At 32.7% G+C, this 26,561-nt stretch overlaps 1 protein-coding gene across 1 annotated transcript in view; it reads right to left on the bottom strand.

Moving 5' to 3' along the window:
* The window catches only part of LOC127721999 (uncharacterized), a 49,140-nt gene extending 24,544 nt beyond the window's left edge, over positions 1 to 24,596 (bottom strand). The window contains exons 1-9 of the mRNA XM_052228853.1: positions 24,554 to 24,596; positions 21,313 to 21,374; positions 18,122 to 18,178; positions 16,411 to 16,465; positions 15,320 to 15,411; positions 8,663 to 8,776; positions 6,262 to 6,415; positions 3,536 to 3,715; positions 2,377 to 2,462 (exon numbers count right to left, since the gene is read on the bottom strand). Of these exons, the coding sequence (XP_052084813.1) occupies positions 2,377 to 2,462; positions 3,536 to 3,715; positions 6,262 to 6,415; positions 8,663 to 8,776; positions 15,320 to 15,411; positions 16,411 to 16,465; positions 18,122 to 18,178; positions 21,313 to 21,374; positions 24,554 to 24,596 (843 nt within the window). The remainder of the gene's footprint in view (positions 1 to 2,376; positions 2,463 to 3,535; positions 3,716 to 6,261; positions 6,416 to 8,662; positions 8,777 to 15,319; positions 15,412 to 16,410; positions 16,466 to 18,121; positions 18,179 to 21,312; positions 21,375 to 24,553) is intronic.
* Between the last annotated feature and the right edge of the window lie 1,965 nt (positions 24,597 to 26,561).

Here is a 26,561-nt window from a genome sequence, read left to right as displayed (position 1 = left end):
GATCATAAACAAGCTTCTGTCCAAGTTTGGTACAAATCCAAAATAGTATAAGAAAGTTATTAAAATTTTAAAAACTTTAACCACAGAGTGAATATACTGTTTCCTGGCAGAAAATCTAAGTCCATTTAAAAGTAAAATACGGAAAAAAAAAGATTTATTTTTTTACAAAATTTCCTTCTAGATACTAGCTTTTGATCATAAACAAGCTTCTGTCCAAGTTTGGTACAAATCCAAAATAGTATAAGAAAGTTATTAAAATTTTAAAAACTTTGACCACAGAGTGAATGTATTGTTTCCTGGCAGAAAAACTAATTCCATTTATAAGTAAAATACGGAAAAAATGGAATTTTATTTTTTACAAAATTTACTTCTGGATACTATCTTATGATCATAAACAAGCTTCTGTCCAAGTTTGGTAGAAATCAAGGATAGTTTAAGAAAGTTATTAAAATTTCAAAAACTTTAACCACGGAGTGAATATTTGTGGACGCCACTGACGACGACGACGACGCCGACTGAATGTATGATCGATATGTCTCGCTTTTTCGACTAAAGTCGAAGGCTTGACAATAAAAACATCACAAAACGTTTTAAATTTACAGTTACAGTGTATCTTGCAAGTATTTTCATTCAATGTTTTGTTGCATGATACTGTCATGACACAGATTTTCATGCCTATAACTCAGTTTAGGTATAACCTTTATTGGCATGATCAAAACCACAAGTTTGGAATGCAAAATATATAAAATATTCAATCAATCAACTTTAAGAACCATAACATATATCATAAAATGTATTATTTTAATATTAGGGCTGAGTCGGGTAGAAATCGACCTTATGCAAATTAATATCAATACATCTGTTAAGGGCTATTCCATTAAAATGTATGTGGGAGGGTAGGAAGGGTAGTTTAATTATTGAATGTGGGTCATGGGTCTTTTTTCAGTATGCGTCTATTACCATTATGCAAAATTATCTGAAAAATGGTTCTTGGTTGTAGGGATATTTTGAAAGTCCCTTCCTACCCTCCCACATACATTTTAATGGAATAGCCCTAACATATTTCAGGTGGAAAAATCTCTATGCAAAGTCTGTAACTGTTTGAATATTGAGTTGATATAAGAACCCTACAAAACAGACCAAAATTCATCTTTTATTTCATATTTTAATGTTCCAAAATCAATCAAAGTCTTATACATGAACATGTACATGTGCACTTGTATAAGGTTGATTTCTATCAGACACAGCTCATATGATGTCATAACATTAACAGGATTAGTTCTACAGCAACAGAAGCACATTTTAACAATTAATGTCTCTTCAGTGGTGCTCAAGGTCAAAATATTTGAATACCAATACCTAATTACAAATACTGAAGAGCTGATGATAAAAGAACTATAAACAAAAGTACTGTTAATTAGTTATATAGAATTCTGATTTTATGTTTCCTTCATTATATAAGAATAGAAAAAAAATCATATTCTAGTAATTAGATTTATTGTAATCACGGTAATGGCTTCATAAAATAGACATTCAATATCAAAAATTTAGAAAACAAAAAAATTATCTATGAAAATAAACATGTATCTATGATTCCACAGTTCACTATAAAAAGATGACCAACTTATCCATGATAATGGCAGTACTGTGTACAAATTGAAACAATAAAATTTGCATAAAGCTAATGCCATTAGACATATATAACTTTTTACAACTGACAGAAATTAAAGGTAAAGTTCATTTTGTGGGCTCTACATGTTCTACGTGTAAAATGTTTTCCCAAAAACAAACATGTTTAGTCCGCACCAAATTTTTTATGGGCCTGTCTCAAGCCAAGAGCCTGTATTCCATGTATTCCAAGTATATTCCAGTGGTTGTCATTCTTTGCTGTCCACCATAACTGTTTCACTTTTATTGATGTATCATAAATCAGGTTATTTGTTTAATCTTTTGAATTATTTCACAATTTGCCTTTCTGGGGATTTTTATAGCTTGTCATATGGTTTGGGTGACTCTTGAAAACCTTAACATGACTTCTAGTTGTTCATATCTCTGGTCAGATTGGCATTTGGTGGAGGTTTTTCTAATTGGCAATTTACCAAATCGCCTTATTTTATGTTTATGTATGAGATCTTTGTAACACAACTGTAATGTTTAAATTTCAATGACAATCAAACCTGCTATAAAGGTCACCTCTATTAAGCAAAAACCTGTCTAGTCAGGTCACACTCATCTTGTCCTGCTGTAATATACATATGCATTTTGAACCATTTTTTAAAGGTCACCTATTTTTTATGTCAGTTTTCTATTGTCTAGAGGGTGGCTTTTATATACAGGTTTGACGGTAATCAAATTTATAGTAGAGACTGTAGTTACCTGAGCTATATTGGATAAAGCTGATCCTACAAAGGAACAGTTAATGCTGAAGATTTCTGACACTAACTCACTGATTCTTCCTTGGGCTGAAACAAAAAAAAAGACAACAATTAAAATAAATAATTCATGAGGGGCAAGACATTTTTCAGGACATTGGGATTGAGCTGTTAAATTCGAGGGCATTCAGGAATAGCCAGTTATCTTGTTATGAATTTGTGATTTAATTATATTGTGATGCCTGAACAAATACCGTACATTATTTTCATGGGAATTTCGGGATTTGGCATTTATTTTCTCATGATTTCAGGATGAGACCCCCTCTTTCATTCCAAGTTAGGAACCTTCTTAAAAGGTTGTCTTTACTTATATGTAAATGCTTTGTCCTTCATGAAATTTGTGGTTCATAGTAGATCTCTGCTAGCCCCTGATCAACACATTTTTTACAACTGTAAAATTAATTCAGAAATGTATGCATGCATTAACCATTGGATTCACGAAACTGACAAAAACTATTTACAATAATGTAATATCTTTTAAATCTAATGAATGAAGAATGTGTCTGAGGAATGAATGCCCCAGCTGAAGCTTGCTTATAATATGTGAACATATTTTATTAGAGTATTTGATTTCACTGCTTGTTTTCAAGAATTCTATTGTTCTAGTGATAGCATTATGTACCAGTTTCATGAAATTTGCATGAGGCAAACTTAAGTTCAAGTGTGGAAACAAAAATGGGATGAACCGAAATACAGACAGTCAAGGGTAACACTAAATGCCCCCTTCGCCTAGTGGCAGGCATAAAATATATATTTCCATTTGGAGACTGGTAAAGAATTTTACTACATGCATAAATATGGTTTAAAAAAAACCCAATCAACGTGTGGTTGCCATGATCTCAGTAGATGTTTGGTTAGGTTAAAAGGTCATAACCTTTATCAGTCTATGGATGAATCCAAATGTGCTTAAGAAATTGACAACTTTAAGAAAAATCAGAATGTGGAAGGCACTTGAAGGGAATTTTCATATAACAAAAGTGATAATTTATTTGATAATAATGAGAGAAACAGATTCTTACATAGTTACTCATGGATTATTGGATCAATCCAATCTCGATAGTTAAATAATCAAATTTTAAAGTACTCCATGAATGAGCACTTACTAGTATGGCCTTCGTCCACCGCATTATATATTTCCCTGTTCTGACCATGCAGGCAAAGGTGCCAAACAGCTCGACAAACATCATCAACATGGACTGTATTCATTTTTAAATCCTTGGTCCAAAGCATCTTCATCTTCTGTCTGATGTATTTGTATATAGCACCGATAAGTAATCTTGGAGCTATCAAAATAAAAGAAAACTGTGTAAAGGGTGTTCCATTTAAACATACATACTTTGACCTATAATTGTTTACTTTTTACACATTGTGACTTGGATGGAGAGTTTTCTCATTGGCACTCATACCACATCTTCCTATATCTATGGTGTATGGTGCAAAGGTATAACGTGTATGGTGTAATGGCACAGGGTGTATTGCTTTTCCTCTGTATTCCACACCCACCTATAACTGAGATTTTAAAGTGCCATGAGGCTCCATGTATATTTTTATGGAACAGCCCTAAGACAAAAACATTAAAATGATGATTTCGTATAAATATTAGGTGAAAGTTGACTGCTGAAAAGAGTTTATTAATATAGAAAAAACATTTGGACAGGTCTGAAAGTGACCATTAGGGGCATGTGACTGCTGAAACCAGGTGACCTTTATAGCAAGATTGACTGTAAGATATATTGATTATTTTTATTTCAGGAAAGGCTGCATACAATTAATTGTCCTGTCCCAATATTTGCAACAATAAACAATGAGTCCCTAGTACATGGACGCCCCACTCGCACTATCATTTTCTATGTTCAGTGGACTGTGAAATTGGGGTCAAAACTCTAATTCGGCATTAAAATTAGAAAGATCATATCATAGGGAACATGTGTACTAAGTTTTAAGTTGATTGGACTTCAACTTTATCAATAAAATGCTCCGCTGGGCGCAGCTTGATAAGACCGCAGAGGTTGAACCCTGAACAGTTGGGGCAAGTATGGACACAACATTCAAGCTTGATACAGCACTGAATTTGGATTGTGATTAAATATTTGACACATCATAGGTTTCTGACACAGAATGAATGTGGTCTAAGAACTTAAAAATTTTTAATTTACCTATTCAACCCATATCATTATTGTTTGCTTTTATATATATAAATCAGAAATAACCAATTTAAAATGGAAAATTTAAAAAAAAAAATACCTCCCCTAATTTTTTTGAACCCACTTATGATTCATCACCCCCAAACTCAATCCCAGCCTTCCCTTTGTGGTATGGTACCTTGCAGTACAATTTCAGAGAGATCCATACACTTGAACACAAGTTATTGTCTGGAAACTAGAAAAATGCTTGTTTTTAGGCCCCTTTTTGGCCCCAAATTCCTAAACGTTTAGGGCAATTACCCCCAAACTCAAACCCAGCTTTCCTTTTAAGATATGGAACCTTGTAGTACAATTTCATAAAGATCCATACACTTACACACAAGTTATTGTCCTGAAACTAGAAAAATGCTTGTTTTTTGCCCCTTTTTGGCCCCTAATTCCTAACCTTTGAGGCAATTACCCCAAAAATCAATCCCAGCCTTCCCTTTGAGGTATGGTACCTTGCAGTACAATTTCAGAGAGATCCATACACTTGAACACAAGTTATTGTCTGGAAACTAGAAAAATGCTTGTTTTTAGGCCCCTTTTTGGCCCCAAATTCCTAAATGTTTAGGGCAATTACCCCAAAACTCAAACCCAGCTTTCCTTTTGAGATATGGAACCTTGTAGTACAATTTCATAAAGATCCATAAACCTACACACAAGTTATTGTCCTGAAACTAGAAAAATGCTTGTTTTTTGCCCCTTTTTGGCCCCTTCTCCTAAAATTTTGAGGCAATTACCCCCAAAATCAATCCCAGCCTTCCCTTTGTGGTATGGTACCTTGCAGTACAATTTCAGAGAGATCCATACACTTGAACACAAGTTATTGTCTAGAAACTAGAAAAATGCTATTTTTGGCCCCTTTTTGGCCCCTTATTCCTAAACGTTTTGGGCAATTACCCCCAAACTCAATTCCAGCTTTCCCTTTGTGATATGGAACTTTGTAGTTCAATTTCAGAAAGATCCATACACTCACACACAAGTTATTATCATGAAACTAGAAAAATGCTTGTTTTTTGCCCCTTTTTTGGCCCTAATTCCTAAAATTTTGAGGCAATCACCCCCAAAATCAATACCAGCATTCCCTTTGTGATATGGAACCTTGTGATACAATGTCAGAGAGATCCATACACTAACACACAAGTTATGTCTGGAAGTTACAAAAATGCTTATTTTTGGCCCCTAATTCCTTAATTATTGGTACCATAACCCCCAAAATCAATCCCAACCTTCCTTTTGTGGTATTGAACCTTATGGTAAAATTTCATGGAGATCCATTCACTTAAACTAAAGTTAGAGTGCGAAAACCAATGTGTCTTCGGACGACGACGACGACGATGACGACGCCAACGTCATACCAATATACGACCAAAATTTTTTTAATTTTTGCAGTCATATAAAAACTACCTTGACCAAAAACTTTAACCTCAAGCGGGACAGACGGACGACTGGATGGACGCACAGACCAAAAACATAATGCCCACAGGTGGGGCATAAAAGATTTTTTTTTACAGTATTTGATTTGACCATTTATGGAACGAACCTCCAACTTCCTGTCCATTAGCTGAGCAAACTACAATGAGACCACCAAAGCAAGTTTTTTATTTATCATAACCACATCATGCTTTGTGATTATAACTTACTTAAGCTATTTCTATCACCAATACCATACACTATAGCAGGTCGTATAATTACAAAATTCAGATCTGGAATGTTTTGAAGATGATTTTCTACTAATAACTTGTGTTTGGCAAGTTTGGTCCAAGGAGAACATTTGCAGTCTTCTTTACATGGTTTCTGTAACAAAAAACAAAAAAACATGAGATTAAAAATACTTCATAACAGGCCACCATTAAAACATACTTTGTTTGATGTTGTCTACCCATGCCTTGTAGGGTTGGGTAGGTAGGTAGGGATTTAATTTTTTTTGGCCAACAACCATGACAACATGAGTTGCATGGTTTAGACAAGAAAACAATGTTAGAGCAGGAAAAAATCTTTTTAAAAAAATGATAACAATTTGTGTCATAAACGTTTTCAGGTAGGCTGCTTTTAAGGTGGGTTGGTAGGCAACATCAAACAATTTAAATTTTATTTTTTGCCTCATATGGTTATGTGTTTTGTTTGACTTTACTTTTGCCGTTTTTTTTCTTGCCATTGTCAGTCTTTCTTTGACATATGAGTTTTGAATGTTCCCTAGGTATTTTCTGCTCTTTTTTTTCTACTCTTCTTTAAAACTTTTGAATTGTCTCATTTTGTTGTTGTTGTTAGATTATTTGTTGTTTTTCATAACTGCTTGTGTACCTTCAAATAATTAAATAACACTATTTTTTTATGCATCAGAAGCATAGTGACTCAATAAAAAATAAATGGAAAATGTGTCCCCATGGACACAGATGATGCCCCCGCTTGCATACAACATTATAAAGAGACATAACTCAAAAACAATAAAAGTGACGCTACTCAAATTTGTACTAGATCTGAGTTTTGTGGTAATAAGTATTGTGTATATGTTTCATCATGTTTGGTTGGTGCAAACTTAAGTTACAGAACGGAAACTAAAAATTTTGCAATTTTTCGATTTATAAAGAGGCATAACTCGATAATGGTTAAAGTGACGCCACCAAAATTCAACTTGATCTGTGTTTTGTGGTAATGAGCATTGTGTATAAGTTTCATAACAATTGGTAGAGGCAAACTTAAGTTAGAGACCAGAAACAAAAAATTTTGTAATTTTTCATTTATAAAGGGATATAACTCTAGAACGGTTAGAGTGACGCTACCAAAATTCAAACTTGATCTGTATTATATGGTAATAAGCATTGTGTATAAATTTCATAACATTTGGTTGAGGCAAACTTTAGTTAGAGAAAGGAAACTAAAAATTTTGGAATTTTTCCATTAATAAAGGGGCATAACTCTAGAACAGTTGAAGTGATGCCACCAAAATTCAAACTTGATCTGTATTTTGTGGTAATAAGCATTGTGTATAAGTTTCATAACATTCGGTTTAGGCAAACTTTAGTTAGAGAAAGGAAACTAAACATTTTGGAATTTTTCCATTAATAAAGGGGCATAACTCTAGAACAGTTAAAGTGATGCCACCAAAATTCAAACTTGATCTGTATTTTGTGGTAATAAGCATTGTGTATAAGTTTCATAACATTCGGTTTAGGCAAACACAAGTTAGAGAACGGAAATCAATATTGGGACGTACAGACGTACGTACGTACGTACGTACAGACAGACAAGGGTAAAACTTAATGCCCCCTCCGCTACGGCGGGGGCATAAAAATATCATGCTTTTATTTAGTTTATATGACCATGAATGTACTAAACTGCACTTCACAATGTAATCTTATTAAAATCCCTTTTTCTGTAGACATTCATAGTAATTTTGAGAGATTAACTTGGAAATGTTTTCTCTGTATAATGATCAATATACTGTAAATTCAGAAATTATTGCAAGGTTTTTATCAATGCAAAAATGCAACTGGGTGAGTATCGCAATAATAAGAACTCGCATTCTGAATCTTATACATATATCTGTATACAGATTTTCCTGAAATCCCAATAGTTAATCTTGCATTTATTTCCATTGTTCAAAAATCGCAATAATAAATGCATGCAATAATTTCTGAATTTACAGTATTTATACACAAAGCAATCGCTAGTCAGTGTAGTCACCAGCAATCATTCTGTTTTACTGTGATCACTTAACCCTCCAATCAGTAATTTATACTTAATCTCTTTGTATTGATTGATTGTTCGTTGCTTAAGGTCCAGTGGCAAATATTTCATGCATGTTCAGGACAAAAATCTCTTTGTAGGTACTGCATCTATTCTTTCAATTAATTACAGGTTTATTCCATTACATGTGGAAGGATAGAAGAACACTTTTTATTTTGACATGAGTTGTTGGTCATTTGTTTTTGTATGTTTATTTGATGTATTCAAAAATGCATGCTGGCTTTGAGGAGATTTAAAAATCCTTTCCTCCCTTCCCACATCCATTTTGATGGAATAGCACTAATACAATCCTACCTTTTCTGAAGAATTCATCTGACCAGCAGAAAACTCTATATATCTTTTAATATTACGTCTAGCTGCCTCTTGGGCACAGTTATCACTTAATCTGACCACGCCTTCTTGATATACCTGTAAATATAATAAAAATATCAGAACTTAATTTTACAACACCTTCTTATATACATATAAAAATAAATAAAATGTCAGAACTTAACAGTGCCTTTATATACAAATAAAAAAATATGGTATGAGTGCCAATGAGACAACTCTCCATCCAAGTCACAATGTATAAAAAGTTAACTAATATAGGTCAAAGTACGGCCTTCAACACGGAGCCTTGGCTCACACCAAACAGCAAGCTATAAAGGGCCCCAAAATGATTAGTGTGAAACAATTCAAACAGGAAAACCAACCGTCTAATCTATATAAAAAACGAGAAACGAGAAACACTTATGAACCATACCAACAAACGACAACTACTGAACTACAGGCTCCTGACACTTTATACATATCTAAAATTATATCTTTATTAAGAGTGCCCATTAAAGTGTAGTTTCTACCCTAAGAACCCACTGAGTTAACTGCCCTTTTCAAAAGCTGCAGGAAACACTAAGACATTAAAATAAAACACTAAGACATGAAAGATAAAACTGAGAGCATTTTCGTTGATGGTAATATTTTAAAAGATGTTCTACAGAGCTATATCTTACATTAATGCTGGGTTCACACGTAATTCGAATTCGATTCGCATTAACTAATTCGAATTAGTTTAATTCGCATTCGTAACGTTTAACGTCCAAACGTAAATTCTAATTCGAATTGCAATGCGCGTCAAATTCGCTTTACTGTCCTAACGACGTTAACTTTTAATTCGTATTAATAAAAACGCATTTCTAATGCGAATTGGATAATACGATTTAGCCAATTCGAATCAATTCGAATTAAAAAAGAAGAGTGTGTGAACGCGATTAGCGAATTCGATTCGCATTCGATTCGAATTCAATTCGAATTAAATGTACGTGTGAACAAGGCATAAGCGATGCATGAAAAAAAAACAAATACCAGTAACTGAAAATTAAATTAGAATGAAGACTGGTAAAGTGAGTCTTGTACTGTGTAGTGCAAAATACCATTACATCATGCTGTACTCATTTCAAAAGATGATTTTTCATTGGTCAGCTTCAAACTTTCAATGTATTAGAGAGCTTGTTCCAAAAGATAACAAATTCCCCTACCATAACCTTTAACCATTGCTTTTCTGTTGATTAGCACTATCCTTAACATTCTTTTTAATCTAAATCTTGATTTTAATGATGAATTTTCTTTATGTGTCTGTTCCAAGTCAGGAGTCTGCAATTCAGTAGTTGTTGTTGGTTCATGTCTGTCATATTTTGTATGGTTATAAATAGGCTGTTAATTAGTTGTCCTGTTTGAATTGTTTCTTATTTTTCATGTCAGTGGCTTTTATAGTAGACTATAGACGGGTTTATCTATAATTGACCTAGAAAACATGGGTGCATCCATTAACCTCTCACGTGACCGATCCGCCATTACAACCGTGAAAAATAACCCACGTGTATTGATCAAAACATTATCGATTTTCTGTTTACATTTGTATTTCCTTCATTTTCTTATGTATTTCACTATGGATACTGCCAAAAGTTATAAAAAAAAGTGGAGGCATTTCTTGTGCAGTTAATATTTGTCCAAATAATTGTAGAAAATTTCAGATGTGCAAAAAAAAATAAATAAATAAAATATGTGAACTATACAAGTTGTGCCGACTGCACACAATCCTTTTTTTTTTAATAAAACTTTTTATGAAAGTAAAATTACACTGGCAGACGAAAGTTGACACGTCGTCAAACGAAATTATCTATGAAAATTAATCCGATGACTACAGTGCATCTGCCTCTGTTTGTATAGAAGATCTACACATTTAGATGGATCCAGGATTTTGAAAGGGGGGCCACGGGTCCCCAAACAAGACACAATTTGTAGTGGAAGCGGTAAAAAGTCTGAATTAACCATGAATGAAGCTTCATAAGGGGGCCTGGGCACCCCCTAAATCCGTTCCTGCACATTTCTTTAGATAATAATAATGAAACATACCCTGAGGCTACATGCATGTAGTTATAATTGGATGCAAATCAAACAAGTATGAAGAGACGATTTTTTTTATACATGACGACTATCTTTAGGCTGCAAAATGGACAGACGTTCCCACAACATTAACCCAGACAAACATATTGTTAACAGAGGAGTAAGGAGTTCAAAATTGAATAAAATCAGGAAACCACGTCAGCGTATAAATAGACATATTATGAATGACAGTTACGCCTTATTGTATACTTGTCTTATGTAACTAAGTTTATGCCTGAACCCCTGAGGGTTCACGCATATTTATTAGTTAGAAATATAGTCTATGGAGGAATATTCCGAAGCTAAATTATTCTTCATTTGGAACACTTATTCATCTTATCTGTATTAGCCTCCTGCAATTAAGAGCACCTCCATATTGGGGTATCTGAGATATTTAAAACGTCACAATAAAGAAATTGTCACAAATCGCTTATTCTCTCATCTGATATATGATAATAAACTAAATGTATCTATAGATCACTTTCAAACATGTATGTTAAAGCTATATTTATGCATCGTAAGTGTTTACTTGAGCAAAGTTGACAGTTGCAACGTTTGATAAACAAGTGAAAGTTAAATGGTCAAGATTTAACGACCTATTGTATTGAACATCAGTGCCAGATATATATTAATGGTGTTGTGGTTTCTACATAATGAGTTCTAGTAGGCTTTGGGATTTGTTGATTTGTAACAATAAATTTTATGCACATGTAATTTTGACAAATCAGATAAACAAAAATGTCCATTTCAAAAACTGAAAATAAAACAAATAAAATAAAGACTGTTTGTTAATATTCCCAGGAAATAATCATATTCTTAATAATAAAAAATATATTATATACTTTTTTAAATAAGGAAATAGATTTAACAATTGCATGTTAATCTTTCATGAGGTTTTTAAAAAATATGTTATGCAAAAGAAAAAAATACAAATACACAAAACAATTAACTCTAGATTTTTACACTGAATAAGCATACAATGGATTCTGTAAACATTGGAAAGTTAGAAAAAGAGTGTTTGTTTAAGCAATTATATATCAATAATAAGACTTAAGATTGAAAATACATAATATACTGAGACCAACATTCATTTAATAAATATATCTGAATTTATGAAATTGTGTTTTAAAAATTAAAAATTATTATGAAATGTGTAATGAATCTCAAGACTTTAAACCGTTTTTGCTAACTAAATAAATGTTTGTTAACTATAATTCAGAATTTTATCAGTGTTTCGGGATTTTTTGCTTAAAATTGTTTAAGCATGGGACCCTTTTCAAAAGTCTACCAACAACTACCTCGCAAGGTATTCTTGTTGGAATGCGTTTATATGCTTTTTTGACCTCGTGTGACTCAATTTTATTAATGAAATCTTTTGTATCTCGAATGTAAAGGTTAAGCCTCTTCAATAATGCTTTTATAATTAGATCAAGAAATCTCTCAATGCGTCTCGTGGGAGAGTTACACTTATTAATAATTGGTCGGTAAGAATATTTAATGACCAGTTCGCAATGCCTCATTAATTATGTCTAGATTTATTTTATGAATTTTTGAAAGAAGGTACATGGGTCCATGTTTTGAATCATTATCATTCTTTAAGAAACAATACGTCTGCAGTGTTCCCGCCTGCCCTAAATAGAAGGTGTTTTGTTTCATAACCATGAGTATGAAATTTAAAGAAAAATCAAAGAAATTTGTACTTTGAACATAACAAGATTCACTTCCTGTTTTACTTCTTGTATTTTATAATCCTCCTGACATACTAAGGAGCACTCAACAAATTTACTTTTAACAATGATGGAGAAAAAAGTAACTGTTTATACCTTCTGCAATATATTATTGCATCAATATAATATGGTCTTTCCTGTCTCACCTGTTATATTTATAAAACTCCTTACTGAGGAGCACTTTGGTGTGCATTTAAAAATACTTTTTTGTAACAATTCAAATGATAATAAATAACTCTCAATAACATATATACTATATGTTTGAACAAGTAATTTAAATGTAGATAATTTAATTATATTAAACATTCAATTTTGCATGTATAACTCCATCTTTCAAAACTACTTGTTTATTTTGGTATAAGTTATAAAACATTGAAATTTCTGATGATTATTTTCCTTACCAAATGTACAAGTTTGTTTAGATTAACATCAAAATGATATGCTTTGCTTCATGGTATGATAATTTGATAAAAAAAATTCTTACTGGAACCAACATCAAGAACACATTAATTTTTGAATATGGTTTAAATACAACTAATGTTCTCCAGCTGAGCCTAGCAATATTCAAGGTAATTTATACACTGTCCAACATTGCCCTTAAAATCTGGGTTATAACGCTAAAGTGCCCTTTCAGACAATTAGCACCCTTCTGCCCTGAGATTCAAGCTGGAACACTGCGTCTGGGAATCCATTTCTTTTTATGCTCCCTACGTAGCGGTGGGGGCATTACGTTTTACCCTTAACTGAGTTGGTTTCTGTTCTCTAACTTAAGTTTACCTCAAACAAATGTTACGAAACTTATACACAATGATTATTACCACAAAATACAGATCAAGTTTGAAATTGGTGGCGTCACTTTAACCGTTCTAGAGTTGTGCCCCTTTTCAAATGAAAATTGCTGAATTTTTCATTTCCGTTCTCTAACTTTAGTTTTCCTCAACCAAATGGTACGAGACTTATACACAATGCTTATTACCACAAAAAACAGATCAATTTAGAATTTTGGTTGTGTAATGTTTACTGTTCTAGAGTTATGCCCCTTTACAAACATAAAAGTTTCCGTTCTCTTACTTAAGTTTGCCTCAACCATATACTATGAAACTTATACACAATACCTATTACCACAAAATTCAGATCAACTACAAATTTGGGTAGTGTCACTTTTACAGTTCTTCAGTTATGTTCCTTTAAAACTTTATATGATATGCAAGCAGGGGCATCATGTGTGTCCCATGGACACATTCCCTTTTTATTTTCATCTCACTTTATAATTAACACCACTCTCATATTGTCATGATTTACAATAATTCAAAAAGAAAATATCCTCCTCCACACACATGGCCATGAAAGCACTGAGATATAATTTTTAATTTAGTTGAATTAATAAATAGCATAAAAAAGTTCTAATGGTTCACGTATTGTCTTTTTTTTTTTAAAAAGCAACTTGTCTGTTCTTTAGTGGAATAAATACACAATTTACTTTTCAACTACCATATTGCAGATCAGCTGTTGCTGGATCGTACTGATTTAAAGGTTAACACTTAGTTTGATGTTTGGTTATTTGGGACGGCGCTTTCATATTTCGAAAAGTAAGGCTAGTAAACTATTTCATTCCTGAGTGCCAGTTCTTGCTGAAAAACTTAAAGGTTTTACAAACAGCTGCATCTATAGACAAATCACAGCAAAACTTACTATTAAGGGCACTTCTCTATAAACCTCGTCTTAATGGTCCATATATGAAGGAATGTGTGCTTAAAGTATATATTCACTTTAGTCGGATGGTCCAATATACATCCCTAATGTAATACTGTAATTCTGTATTTCACTGTATTATATATATATCGGGGACTTATAAAGGAGTCTAATACAGATTCAGGATGAAAATATACGAGACCTCTGTTTTGGGGTGGTGGGGAGGGGGAAGTTGGCAAAACACTAAATGAAGCTTTTAAAACATAATTCTAATCATTGCTTTAAATTTACACGTTTGTGTCTTTTGTGGTTTAATGACATTCATTTATTTTCAGCACGGGCCGGAGCATGATGTTATACTATGCATACTAGTATTTTCATGTCAAGTAATTTTCTACAAAAGAAATTGGAATCGAACACCTAATAACTATATGATAACATATAGGTATATTTTTTTCAGAAGATGTAAGTAACAGCGCCTGAGAAAACGGGCTGTCGATAAAATTGCACCTGGTTTTTCTGATATATCACATTCGACCTGCAAGACAATTAATTTGTATTTATGTATGTGTTATAATAATCAATATTACGATTACCAAATGATTATAATCGATATGTAACCTGGGATTCGTATTTGCAAATATTATGTCCTGGTTCTAACGTATCAAATAAAATGAGATATATTTTAAGGACACGACACCTGGCCTGCAATACACTTATAATTTTAATGTCCATTCCTTATCTAATTACTTTAATATTTATTTTGTAATTTTGCTGAGGTCAAGTACACTTCACATTCTTGTGTTTACGTTAATTATAAGCGGTCTGGGAAATAGATGTATATCTTGTTTACAATTTTTTCACGGTTGTAATGGCGATCGTACTAGAACCATGCCTAGGAGTCGCGTCACAAACTAAAGCAGATAATTGGAAAAACCTGTCTATACTGTGTGGGTTTTTCCCATTGTTGAAGGCCGTGCAGTAACTTATAGTTGTTATGTTTTACATCATTTGGTCTCTAATTTATAGTTGTCTAATTGGCAATCATTCCACATCTTCTTATAATTTTTTTATATTTCAATTGCTTTTCTAAACACAATGTAATACCTACAGGATCAGTCTGTCCATATTTAGTTTCAGCAGCCAGGTTTATCACATAATCAAACTCTCCATCAGGGTCCGCAAAAGCATTCTCTACTGACTCTGTAATCAGTTATCATAAATACTGTCAATTTCATCATGATCAAATTAACAAAACTTAGTGAATACATTCAAAAGAAAATTTCTGCATGTTTTGTTTTCATTTCACTGTATCTTCCATTATAATGATTATTGCTAATGACAGAAGAAAATTTGGATCCAACCTTGCAAGGAACATCCTACTTGTATTGATTAACATAATGGCCATCACTATTGGATTAGACACTGCTTACTCTTTTGTTTCACCTTCTGTATCATCAACATTGAGATTGTAAGTTTGAATATCGCACCTGGCAGGTGTGTATGTATCCAATCTTAATTGACTAGGACTTCCAGTTTTCCTGCGGAAGGTCCGTGTACTCAGGGCAATCAGCTGGCTCCTTTAACCAATAAAAACTTGCCATAAAAATAGCAAATACAAATCTATCTTCTCTCTCTTGCTTTTAAATAAGGTAAATTCACATTGAATTGCAAGGTTTTTATTTTTGTGAATAATGTGACTGGATGATTATCGCATTTATAAAAACTTGTAATCTGAATTCAATACATATATATATATATATCTATATGCAAATTTGCCTGAAATCGCATTAATTATTCACCCATTTTTGTCCATTAAAAAAGGCATTATTTAAAAGTTGTACATGTGTAATAATAAATGCACGCATTAATTTCTGAATTAAGTCTAGTCAGAAGAATTAATTGTTTTAATTATCAAAACTTGACCTTTACATGTCTATCTTTATGAATTTGTTTTGTTTGGTTGCTGTCTATTTTGTGGTGTTTTCCTCATATTTCCTTTTTTTTTGTGTGCATTTATTATTGTGTTTGTTGAACAATCGACAAATGCACGATTATTTGTGATTTTAAGAAATGCTACATACTAATAATGCTATCAAAATTTACAATGTGAGATTTTTTAGTGAAGCATATACCATAGCAATTTTTGCAATAATAAAAAAAACTTGCTAAAATTTGTGAATTTACATTAAATCTACTTACTTGGGTTTATAAGATTGGAATGTTTGAATTCTACTTGAGGCATAGCAAATATCTCCTACAAAAAAAGATTAATAAGAAAATCATACTTAATCAAGCAAATGTTCTTAAAGGATGACACTAGAAACTTTTTAAAATTTTATTTTTTACTGAATTACATATTGCCCTATAACGGACACTGACCTGTTACTACATGTACTATATATAGCTGAGAAACTGGTGGATTTAAAAAAAATAATGTCAGAGAAACATCAAAATGATGCCAAGGTAATATGACCCATGTTACAACAAATATTTGATAAAATATAGTTTGCTTATTGATGTTATTCCTTTTGTCTACTGAAAAATAGAGAACAAGGAGTTGACTTTTCAGCTGCTCTCATCTGAGAAGCTTTAAAATTATTTTGTGTGTGCTTACTTTGTGTATAGAAGTAAGTCATGACATGGGAGGTGGCACCCTCTGGTCTTTTCTTATGTCAAGGACTAATTCATGCCATGGGAGGTGGCTCTCTGTTGCTACTCTCACCTGATATATGCTAAGGAGTTATTGTATGTGGCCTTTCCATAATTGTGACAAGAACTAAGTCATGCCATGGGAGGTGGCACTAATGCTACTCTCACCTGATATTCTGATATGCTAAAAAAAAATTTTATGTGGCCTTACCTTAAAGCTTGTGTCTAGGACAAAATCATGATATGGGAGGTGGCTCTGTAGTTACTCTCGCCAGAAATGCTAAAGAATTATTTTGTGAGGCCTTGCCTTAATTGTGTCTAGGACTATGCCATGACATGGGAGGTGACAGTTTGTCAACTTATTTGCTAAAACATTATTGTATGTGGCCTAATCTTGTGTCTAGGTGTAAGATATGCCATGAAAGGCAACACTCACCTTAGAAAATAAAAAAAAATGGGGAATGTGTCCATGGGACACAGATGATGCCCCCTCTTGCATATAACATATAAAGGGACATAACTCAAGAAGTGTAAAAGTGACGCTTCCCAAATTTCTACTTGATCTGAGTTTTGTGGTAATAAGTATTGTGTATAAGTTTCGTAACATTTGGTTGAGGCAAACTGAAGTTAGAGAACGGAAACGAAAAATTCAGCAATTTTTTCCATTTGTAAAGGGCATAACTCTAGAACGGTAAAAGTGACACCACCAAAATTCAATCTTGATCTGTGTTTTGTGGTAATGAGCATTGTGTATTAGTTTCATACCATTTGGTTGAGGCAAACTGAAGTTAAAGAACGGAAACCAAAAATTCAGCGATTTTTCCATTTGTAAATGGCACAAGTCTAGAACGGTTAAAGTGACACCACCAAAATTCAAACTTGATCAGTGTTTTGTGGTAATAAGCATTGTGTTAAAGTTTCATAACATTTGGTTGAGGAAAACTAAAGTTATAGAACGGAAACCAATTTTGGGACGTACGGACGGATGGACGGACAGACGGATAAGGGTAAAACTTAATGCCCCCTCCGCTATGGCGGGGGCATAAAAATATTTCATTTGGCCTTACCTTGTGTCTAGGACTAAGCCACGCCATGGGGACTGGCACTATTGATCATCTCACCTGAGACGCTAAAGATTTATTTCGTGTGTTCTCTCCTTAATTGTGACAAGGCCTTAGACATGCCATGGGCATGATGGGATGTAGTAGTTGGTCAGATTCTCTCACCTGAGAAGCTTAAGAATTATTATATGTGGCCTTACCTTGTGTCTGGGACTAAGCCATGCCATGGGAGGTGGCACTTTGTCAGCAACTCTCACCTAAAAAATTTAAATATGTACAGACAAAATAATTTTTAAAAAATCACAGCAGTTGAGTATATTTGAAGAGAAAAGTGTTTACATACTGCCAGATAATCTTCAAATTAAATAAACTAAAAATTAGAAACAATTAGCATTTCATCTCATGCATTTTACATCATGATATATCTTTTGTTTCAAGTTTGTACATGTTGTTCAAAATGTATAAATATGTTTATTTGTATAATTTTTTTTAATAAATGATTTATTATAGGTATAGAACCACTAATTTAGGCCCGGTCGGAAAGAACATACAAGAAAGTAGTACATATTTTAAACAAAATAGTTCCTACGCATAGCTGTATCTTTGTCAATAGTGGGAATATTTGGGTAGTTTTAGTATCAAATGAAAGCTTGGGGACTTGGGGTCACTGTAGAACCCTTGTTGAAAGTTTTATTTGAATAATAAAGAAGTATAGGAAATTTTAATAGGAGGGCTCATTTGGCCTTTTGTTCAGATCAGAAGTTCCTGTTTTTGTACTATCAAACTTCCGGGAACCAGTACGCTCTAATATGCAATTAAAGGTATGTTGATTTTTTCAGCACAAGTCAGCATAAGGTACAGTTTTGACATGAAATAACTGCCACTTTATTTGAACTTAAGATAAAGTAGCCATTTATGCTTGAAATTGCAGAATTTAACATAGAAAGCAATGGGGCTATAAATTAGTGGTTTTATACCTTAAATCATCATTTTGAATTTCATAGATATAAGATGTGGTGGTATGAGTGCCAATGAGACAATCTCCATCCAAGTCAACATTTATAAAAGTAAACCATTATAGGTCAAAGTACGGTCTTCAACACAGGGCCTTGGCTCACACCAAACAGCAAGCTATAAAGGGCAAAAATTACTAGTTTAAAACCATTCAAACGGGAAAACCAACAGTCTAATCTATATAAAAAACGAGAAACAAGAAACACTTATGAACCACATCAACAAACGACAACTACTGAACATCAGATTCCTGACTTAGGACAGGTGCAAACAATTGCAGTGGGTATAAACATTTTAATGGTACCAAACCTTCACCCTTATCTGAAACAATAGTGTAACATCACAACAAAGAAAGACATACTATAAAATATCAATTGAAATGGCTGAACTCAATCAAAAGACATATTAACACCAGTGCCATGTCTTTTTTGTATACTTTCAAATGTATAAGCTGAATTTTGTTATTGACCATATACATGATATAATACCTAAAATATTTTTTGGCTTTAATATTAACATTCCATATTTTTAGCAATATCTGGGGTTACAAATGAGTGGGCTGCTTGAAATGGCAAGTGGAAATGACAAAATCTGCTTAGGCTGTAGTGTACTGCAATGACGGAGGGTCTGGTACAGGTCCTTTATTTCTTTTTTCTTTTAATTCTTTTAGAACATTTTCAATAGTCTTTATTTATTTTGCTCATTTTTCTATATTCTTTATATTTGACCACCTTAATATTGTTTTCTATTCTTTATTATTTTTACCAATTTTTTTTCTATTATCAGTCAGGGGTACTACTTATACATGTTATACAAGTGATTTCAGAATCACATCTTTAAGTGATTTTGGCTTTGAAAAATTGAAAATTTTCACAAAAATAGACACAGACTTTTTAAAATCACTGAAACAAGTAATTTGAGAGGTAAAAATGTAATCACTTCAATAAGAGTTTATAACATTTTCTTGATATTTTCCCCACAAGCTTGGTTTTTTTATTGGTAAAAAGACAAGGATTCATTTAAAAAACAACTATATGCATGCAGAAATTATTTTTTGCTTGATGAGCCTGTCAGTTTTTACAGTTTATTTAAAATATGCATAAACCATGTAAACTGGAATAATTTGCAAATCAGGACATAACATTGAAGTAGATCATTCTAACTCTAAGGAAGACCAATCAGGTAACTTAAAATTGTTGACCTTTGTCTGATTGTAAGAGTAGTTAATGAATATTTGATTACAGAAAAATTCCCCAAGGGTATTTTTAAAAGCTTTAGTGCACTAACTTACCAGTCAGGAGACTTACTTAAATGAGTGATTTTCTAAATCACTGAATCAAGTAACATTATGTCCATAAAGGTTGGAAGTAAGAGTTGTCTTTCTTTAATAATCACCTATTTAAGTAGTACAAATTAATCACTAGACTAAGTGATTTAATTTTATTGTAGCTTTAAATATAGAATACTAATGATCCAGGGACTAATTATGTTGCTAAAATTATCAGAACCAACATCTGTGTTGATAGGATGACCGGGTCATGTCAGGTGATGACCTTGTACTAAATCTGGGATAATGACATAAAAATCACTTGTTTAAGTATCATACCTCAATTTCCTTCCAAAAAATCACTTCTTTAAGTATCGTTATTTTAATAACCCCCACTAATTTCAACATCCCCGAACAGTGAAATTTTGATCGCGAACAGTAGAATTTTATTACATAATCTATAAGATGAAACCTTGAATTTTACAGGAAAAATACTCCCACTGCTGGGAAAAATCTGTTGAGAAAGTATCAGTTCATTATGTAAAGCCATTTTTATAGCATTTTTTTAACTAAAATAGAATTTGCAGCTAAATGATTGCATCAAAGGCATAAACCTTGCTGCTTAAAAGAAGCAAGAAGTTCATTTTTTTCAATTTTACTAATGAAAAGATATTATCTAAACCTATGTATTTAAAATTTTGGTAAAACTACAAAATCACAATTTGTGACAAAACTTTGAATTTGCTACTTAAATAAGTGATTTAAAAATCACTTATTTCAATAAGTCCCCTGACTGCTTACTGCCCAAGCGCACTGGTGAAATTAATATACAAGAGAAAGGGATAATTGATCTATGTAGGAAAATTACAGAAAAATTTGTCAAAATACGGAAAATTAATGAAATTAGCACTTGAAGATAAAAGGAAACACAAAAATCACTTAAATAGGTGAAAACTGAATTTATCAAATCACTTAAATAGGTGATAATGAAATCACTTGTATAAGTAGTACCCCTGACTGATTATCTTTGTCCACTTTATTCTGTAAACCCCATCCAGACCCTCTGTAATGATTGTACAATGTTAAGTTTTATATACATGATATACCTACATTACTAATCAGATTATTCTTAACCAAGTATGACACCAGATTTCTTCCTATAAACCCTGTACCTACAACATATACATATAAACATGATAAAAAATACAATATCACTGAATACTGTAAATCAGCTCTTTTCTGGAACCACTTTTTTTAAGCCAACTAATGACTGAATGAGTTAAGTAAATATAAATCCTTGTGAATATGTCAAAATGGGTCTCCTCTTATTAAATTCATCAACAGAGTACAAAACGAATTCAGAATATTGTGAAAATAAATTGCAATGCAGTTGGTCAGAATTCCAAACAAAAAGTAAACATTTACCTCAAGCGAAAGAAAGGGTAAAATATCGTCATAAAAGGCCAACCCGTGGCAAAAATTTATACAAATTCAAGCCCACATGAATTTTTTCTATTCTAATAGGACAAAGACTGCAATTCTTTCATTGTCTTTTGGATCGAGGCGCTCTAGGAGAAGGCAAATTGGAAATACCGATAACAATATTTTAAACTGAGTTTTAATGTGCGTATTGCTATGTGTTTGTTTATTCTACATAGGCTAGAGGTATAGGGGGAGGGTTGAGATCTCAAAAAACATGTTTAACCCCGCCACATTTTTGTGCCTGTCCCAAGTCAGGAACCTCTGGCCTTTGTTAGTCTTGTATTTTTTTTTTAAATATTAGTTCATTTATATGTTTCAGATTTCAGAGTGACGTCTATTTTCGCTGAACTAGTATACATTTTTGTTTAGGGGCCAGCTGAAGCCCGCCTCCGGGTGCGGGATTTTCTCGCTGTGTTGAAGACCCATTGGTGGCCTTGGGCTGTTTTCTGCTCTTTACTTGACATGCTTGAGTTGCTGTCTCTTTTACACATTCCCGTTTCCATTCTCATAATCAAATATTTGCTATTCCCATAATTCAACACACTGTTAGTTTGTAAGCATACTTTCATTCCGCCATGTATTTATTCCATGTAACGGTTTTTCACTAGAGAATATTGGATGTAAATAGTGTGAAAGCGTCGATCTTGATATCGTTGTTTTGTTTATATAAGACTGGTTTATTGTTTACATAAATAAATGGGTTAAAATTAAAACGATTTTCAAGGAACCAGTTTAATTAATCTGAGCCAATCTAGTAAATAATATTGATGATGATCAGGAGGACGTTTTCATAACTCAAAATTCTGTATCAATGATCAGGACATTGAACTTGATATAAACAAAATTTAAAGAGCAGATTTGTTCTTACATAAAGTTTCAATTATAGAAGCATCCTTTGATATTGACATAGAAGATATGATTTTATAGATTTGCATAGAAAAATTATTTAAATCTTATTCGTTGCTAAGCATTATTGTGTTATCGTGTGTTCAAATGAGTACTAATCACTTCACAATTAATGTATGGATCTAAAGCACTTGTGTAATTAATCCCGGTATAAAATAACTAGTGCAATCATTCCGGTACAAAATCACTAGTGTAATCATTCCTTGTTTCAAAACACTAGTCATGCTAGTGTGAACATTCCTTGGATGATAACTCTCCACTTTTTACATAAATCAACTATGCAAGTGTCAAATACACTAAAAACTATAAAACCACATTTTATATATATTTCCCCTTAAAAAAAACCTTTTTAGAACCTTATAATGACTGGTAGACGTTTTACACTGGACCCGGATAGAAAAACCTAGTGAATTTTTGTTGGTGGATAAAAATCACTGGGGATTTTCTTCCTCCGGATAAACTACACTCATGACACTGGCGGAATCAAACCACTATTACATTAGTATTGACGTAAAAGAAAACTGAATTATTGACATGCTTAAAAACGATTTACAATAACATACTTAGGGACAGGTTTTGACAAATTTAAATGATCATCTTATTTTTTTTAAGAAAATGAGCTTTTAACAAATTATTATAGTTTGTTTATGTTTCCATGTTTTGACGACTTTCAGTTTCACATTCGTGCATTTTCTCGTAAAATGCTTACATTCTTCATGTTCTTAAGTTATCGTTCAATGACATAATTTGCAACGATTGACTTCTATTAAGATTCATGTTTTCCCAGCAGCAAACATCACACATGTTATCTATATATATTTCTTTATTCTGAAGTGAGACCCTAGGGAAAATACTTCAGGGAATTTCTACACTAAAGTACATGTATTTCTTGACTGAATATACTGAATACAAAAGCACACTTCAACCAAGAGCATTTAGTTTAAATATATTGCTAATATATACAGTTTTTCTTGTTGAAATATTCACAAATCCTTTCTGATCAGTTTGGAAATCATCACTCTCTCTTTCTAGTATTATAAAAATAAGGAGATGAGGTATGATTGCCAATGAGACAGGTCGTGTACAACTATCCACCAAAGTTCAAATAAAGTGGATGTAAGCAATTATAGGCAACCGTAAGGCCTTCAACAATGAGAAAAACCATACTGTATACACCCATTACATTGTATAGTCAGCTATAAAAGGCCCTGACATGAAAAATATGAAACACATATGTTCACTGGCTATTCATTATAGTTCAAGCTTGGTCTTTTTTTTTAAAGTTTGGTTTGATTTCTGATAAACTTAACAAAAACTGTATCAGTGTGTATACTATATGGAGGAAATGTAATGTAATGATCCTTCGTGTATTTAACAGCAGTTGAAGTCCATCTCTCTGTAAATGATATGGAAGTTTGTTTACAATAGGCTGAGACTACTATAACACAATGTGTTAGTAGTCTCAGAAATAGGCATCTAATTACTATGCCAGATGACCACAGGGGATAGTATTGTAGACGTTTTGGGCCGGAAATATATGCCAGTCGATTGATATGCATTCTTCAATGTGTTTATAGTTGAGAACACATACTGGCTACTGGTATATATTTGTGGCCCAAAAACTTCTATGTCTATGATACAAGCCCTTAGCCTAGGAGATGATGAGTCATAGTGACTCAACATTGTAGAGCTTTTAACATTTTTTTTTTATCTCAGATAAAATGTCTACCAGTTGGTAGAGTTTTTTTTCTGTAGTCTTTGTTATATTTGGAAAAGAAAATATTTATATTGTTGTACATGTACATGTAGTAGGATGTCTAAACATTTTGTTTTGTTACATTTTACTAGGCCCAGACTTTACATTTTTGTTTGCCATACTCCGAGAACATTGAATGAGTCTGAGTAGGTTAACTGTGAGGATTATTTTCATTTAGCAAAACGTTTTATAGTCAAATATTCATACCACCCAGGATTAAAACTCGTGGACGGGCACTGGCTTCCGCCATTTTTAAAGATTGTAAATCATGTGACCTATAAGGAATTGCAACTCTACTCGCGCGAAATTTACGAACGGAAAGATGTCACGCCTTTACGTAATTATGATAGTATAAAGCAGGTCATCTCCTGAGGGTAGGAATGCCCCTTACCGTCACACGGTCAGGCGTCAAACGGTCATTTTCGGCAACCATTAGCGTCAAATTGGTTAAAATTTTGGGTCTCACTAATTAGCGACAAGAAGCGACAAGAAGAATAATTTAGCGACAAGAAGCGTCAAAAAGACTATTTAGTGACAAGAAATTAAAAAAAAAATCTTATCAAAACGACTTATTCCAAATAAATATAAAAATATCCGTTGAAATTTGTTTTTATATATATGTTGTTATAAATTAAGTGATAACATCATCACCTGATACAGTTGAATTTGTTGTTTTTTCATGTGACCTTTGTCTTGCAATAAGTTTGATAGTGAATTTAGTTGTTTCGTGGTTGTCTCACAGTTCCAAAAGGTTTGCATCGAATAAGGTTATGAAGTTGTACATTGCAATGCCATACCACACTAATGTCAATAAACATATGATTATTGTCATACAAAAAATGTAGCGAATATGTTTCACAGTATGACATGTCATACATGTATCTACAAAGCATTTAATTTTATATGAATTTTTAACAATACATAGATTTCGAAATGATATAATATGAGTTTGAGTTATTTGCCTTGACCATCTTGTAGAAAATGTAACTGGAAGATTTTCTTTTTTGACTATGCAAATTGAAACATGTAAATAAAATCGAGTCTGATAAGAGATCCGTACTACATCGTAGTGATCTATAATAAAGGGCATACGACACGATTGATTTTTTCTTTTTCCATTAGAATTTGACACAGAGTCAATTTTGATATGCATTACTTTTGCGATATTTATACTTGAAATATGTATGTTTTATTTTTAAACAATAAAATACATATTCCAATACTTTTCCGGAAAAAAAATGACTTCAAACGGGAAGAGATATTTTCACCCGTCTTTTCCCAAGCGTTCTCTAAATTATAGGCTTTAAAGTACGTCCCTAAAATGAAGCCTGAATACGAAAAGTTTTTGTGAAATCCTAAAATTATTGGCCATAAAAAGCCGTCGAAAATTACTTCCCAATACAATTTCATACAGAAAAAAATCTACTGTTGTTTTTTTTTCATGCAATTTTGATATAACATTCTGAAGCAGTATATAGTAGATTGCCAAAAAAACAATGTGGGGGTCCATGTGGTCATTTTTTATCTAGAAATGGAAAATTTCTTTTTTTTTCAGATGCTGGCGATCCCATTTTCCTTTGACTCTATATTACGTTGCAGTGTTTTCTGAATGCAACACCGTCGTGCAGTAATTCCCGCCGTTCATCAAACAGCTGTACGAGGTACTGTCATATACGTATTTATTGATGAAAGCAAAGTAAACAGTCTACATTTGCCTCGAAATATATGTCCTCGCAGTATATTTTACACTATCTTCGTTTTCCTATGCAAATACTTTCAAATCCACGTAACCGATTGGATAACGTTATGATTTTTCCGCGAATTTTGGATGCTTATCATAAGCAAGGTGGTGAAAATAACGCGTTAAATTTGGATGCCTTATTATCTGCCCTTAAGCTTGCTATTGTATCGTATGCCCTTAGCAAGGCTAAAAGAAATTAAAAAAAATGTGCAGAAAACAATATTTCTAAAGTCTAGCAGTCAGTATAACAAATTGAATTTGGCTGATTTGTATAGGAATTTTTAGACGTTGACCACCAACATGGCGACAAAAGGAAAATAACTCTTATTCAGTTTTGTAAATTAAATAAACTATAAGACTTGATGATGCACGATCATCTTCGTTATATCAGATTTAAAGGCTACGGTAACCGTAGTTTCCCAATGTGTAACACTAATAAATCAATTTCAAACATATCAATCAAGATAATTAATA

This window comes from Mytilus californianus, unplaced genomic scaffold (genome assembly GCF_021869535.1).
Source record: "Mytilus californianus isolate M0D057914Y unplaced genomic scaffold, xbMytCali1.0.p SCAF_12, whole genome shotgun sequence".
Lineage (NCBI taxonomy): Eukaryota > Metazoa > Mollusca > Bivalvia > Mytilida > Mytilidae > Mytilus > Mytilus californianus.
The sequence above is the reverse complement of the archived record's forward strand: the minus strand, read 5'-3'. Positions and strand labels throughout refer to the sequence as shown.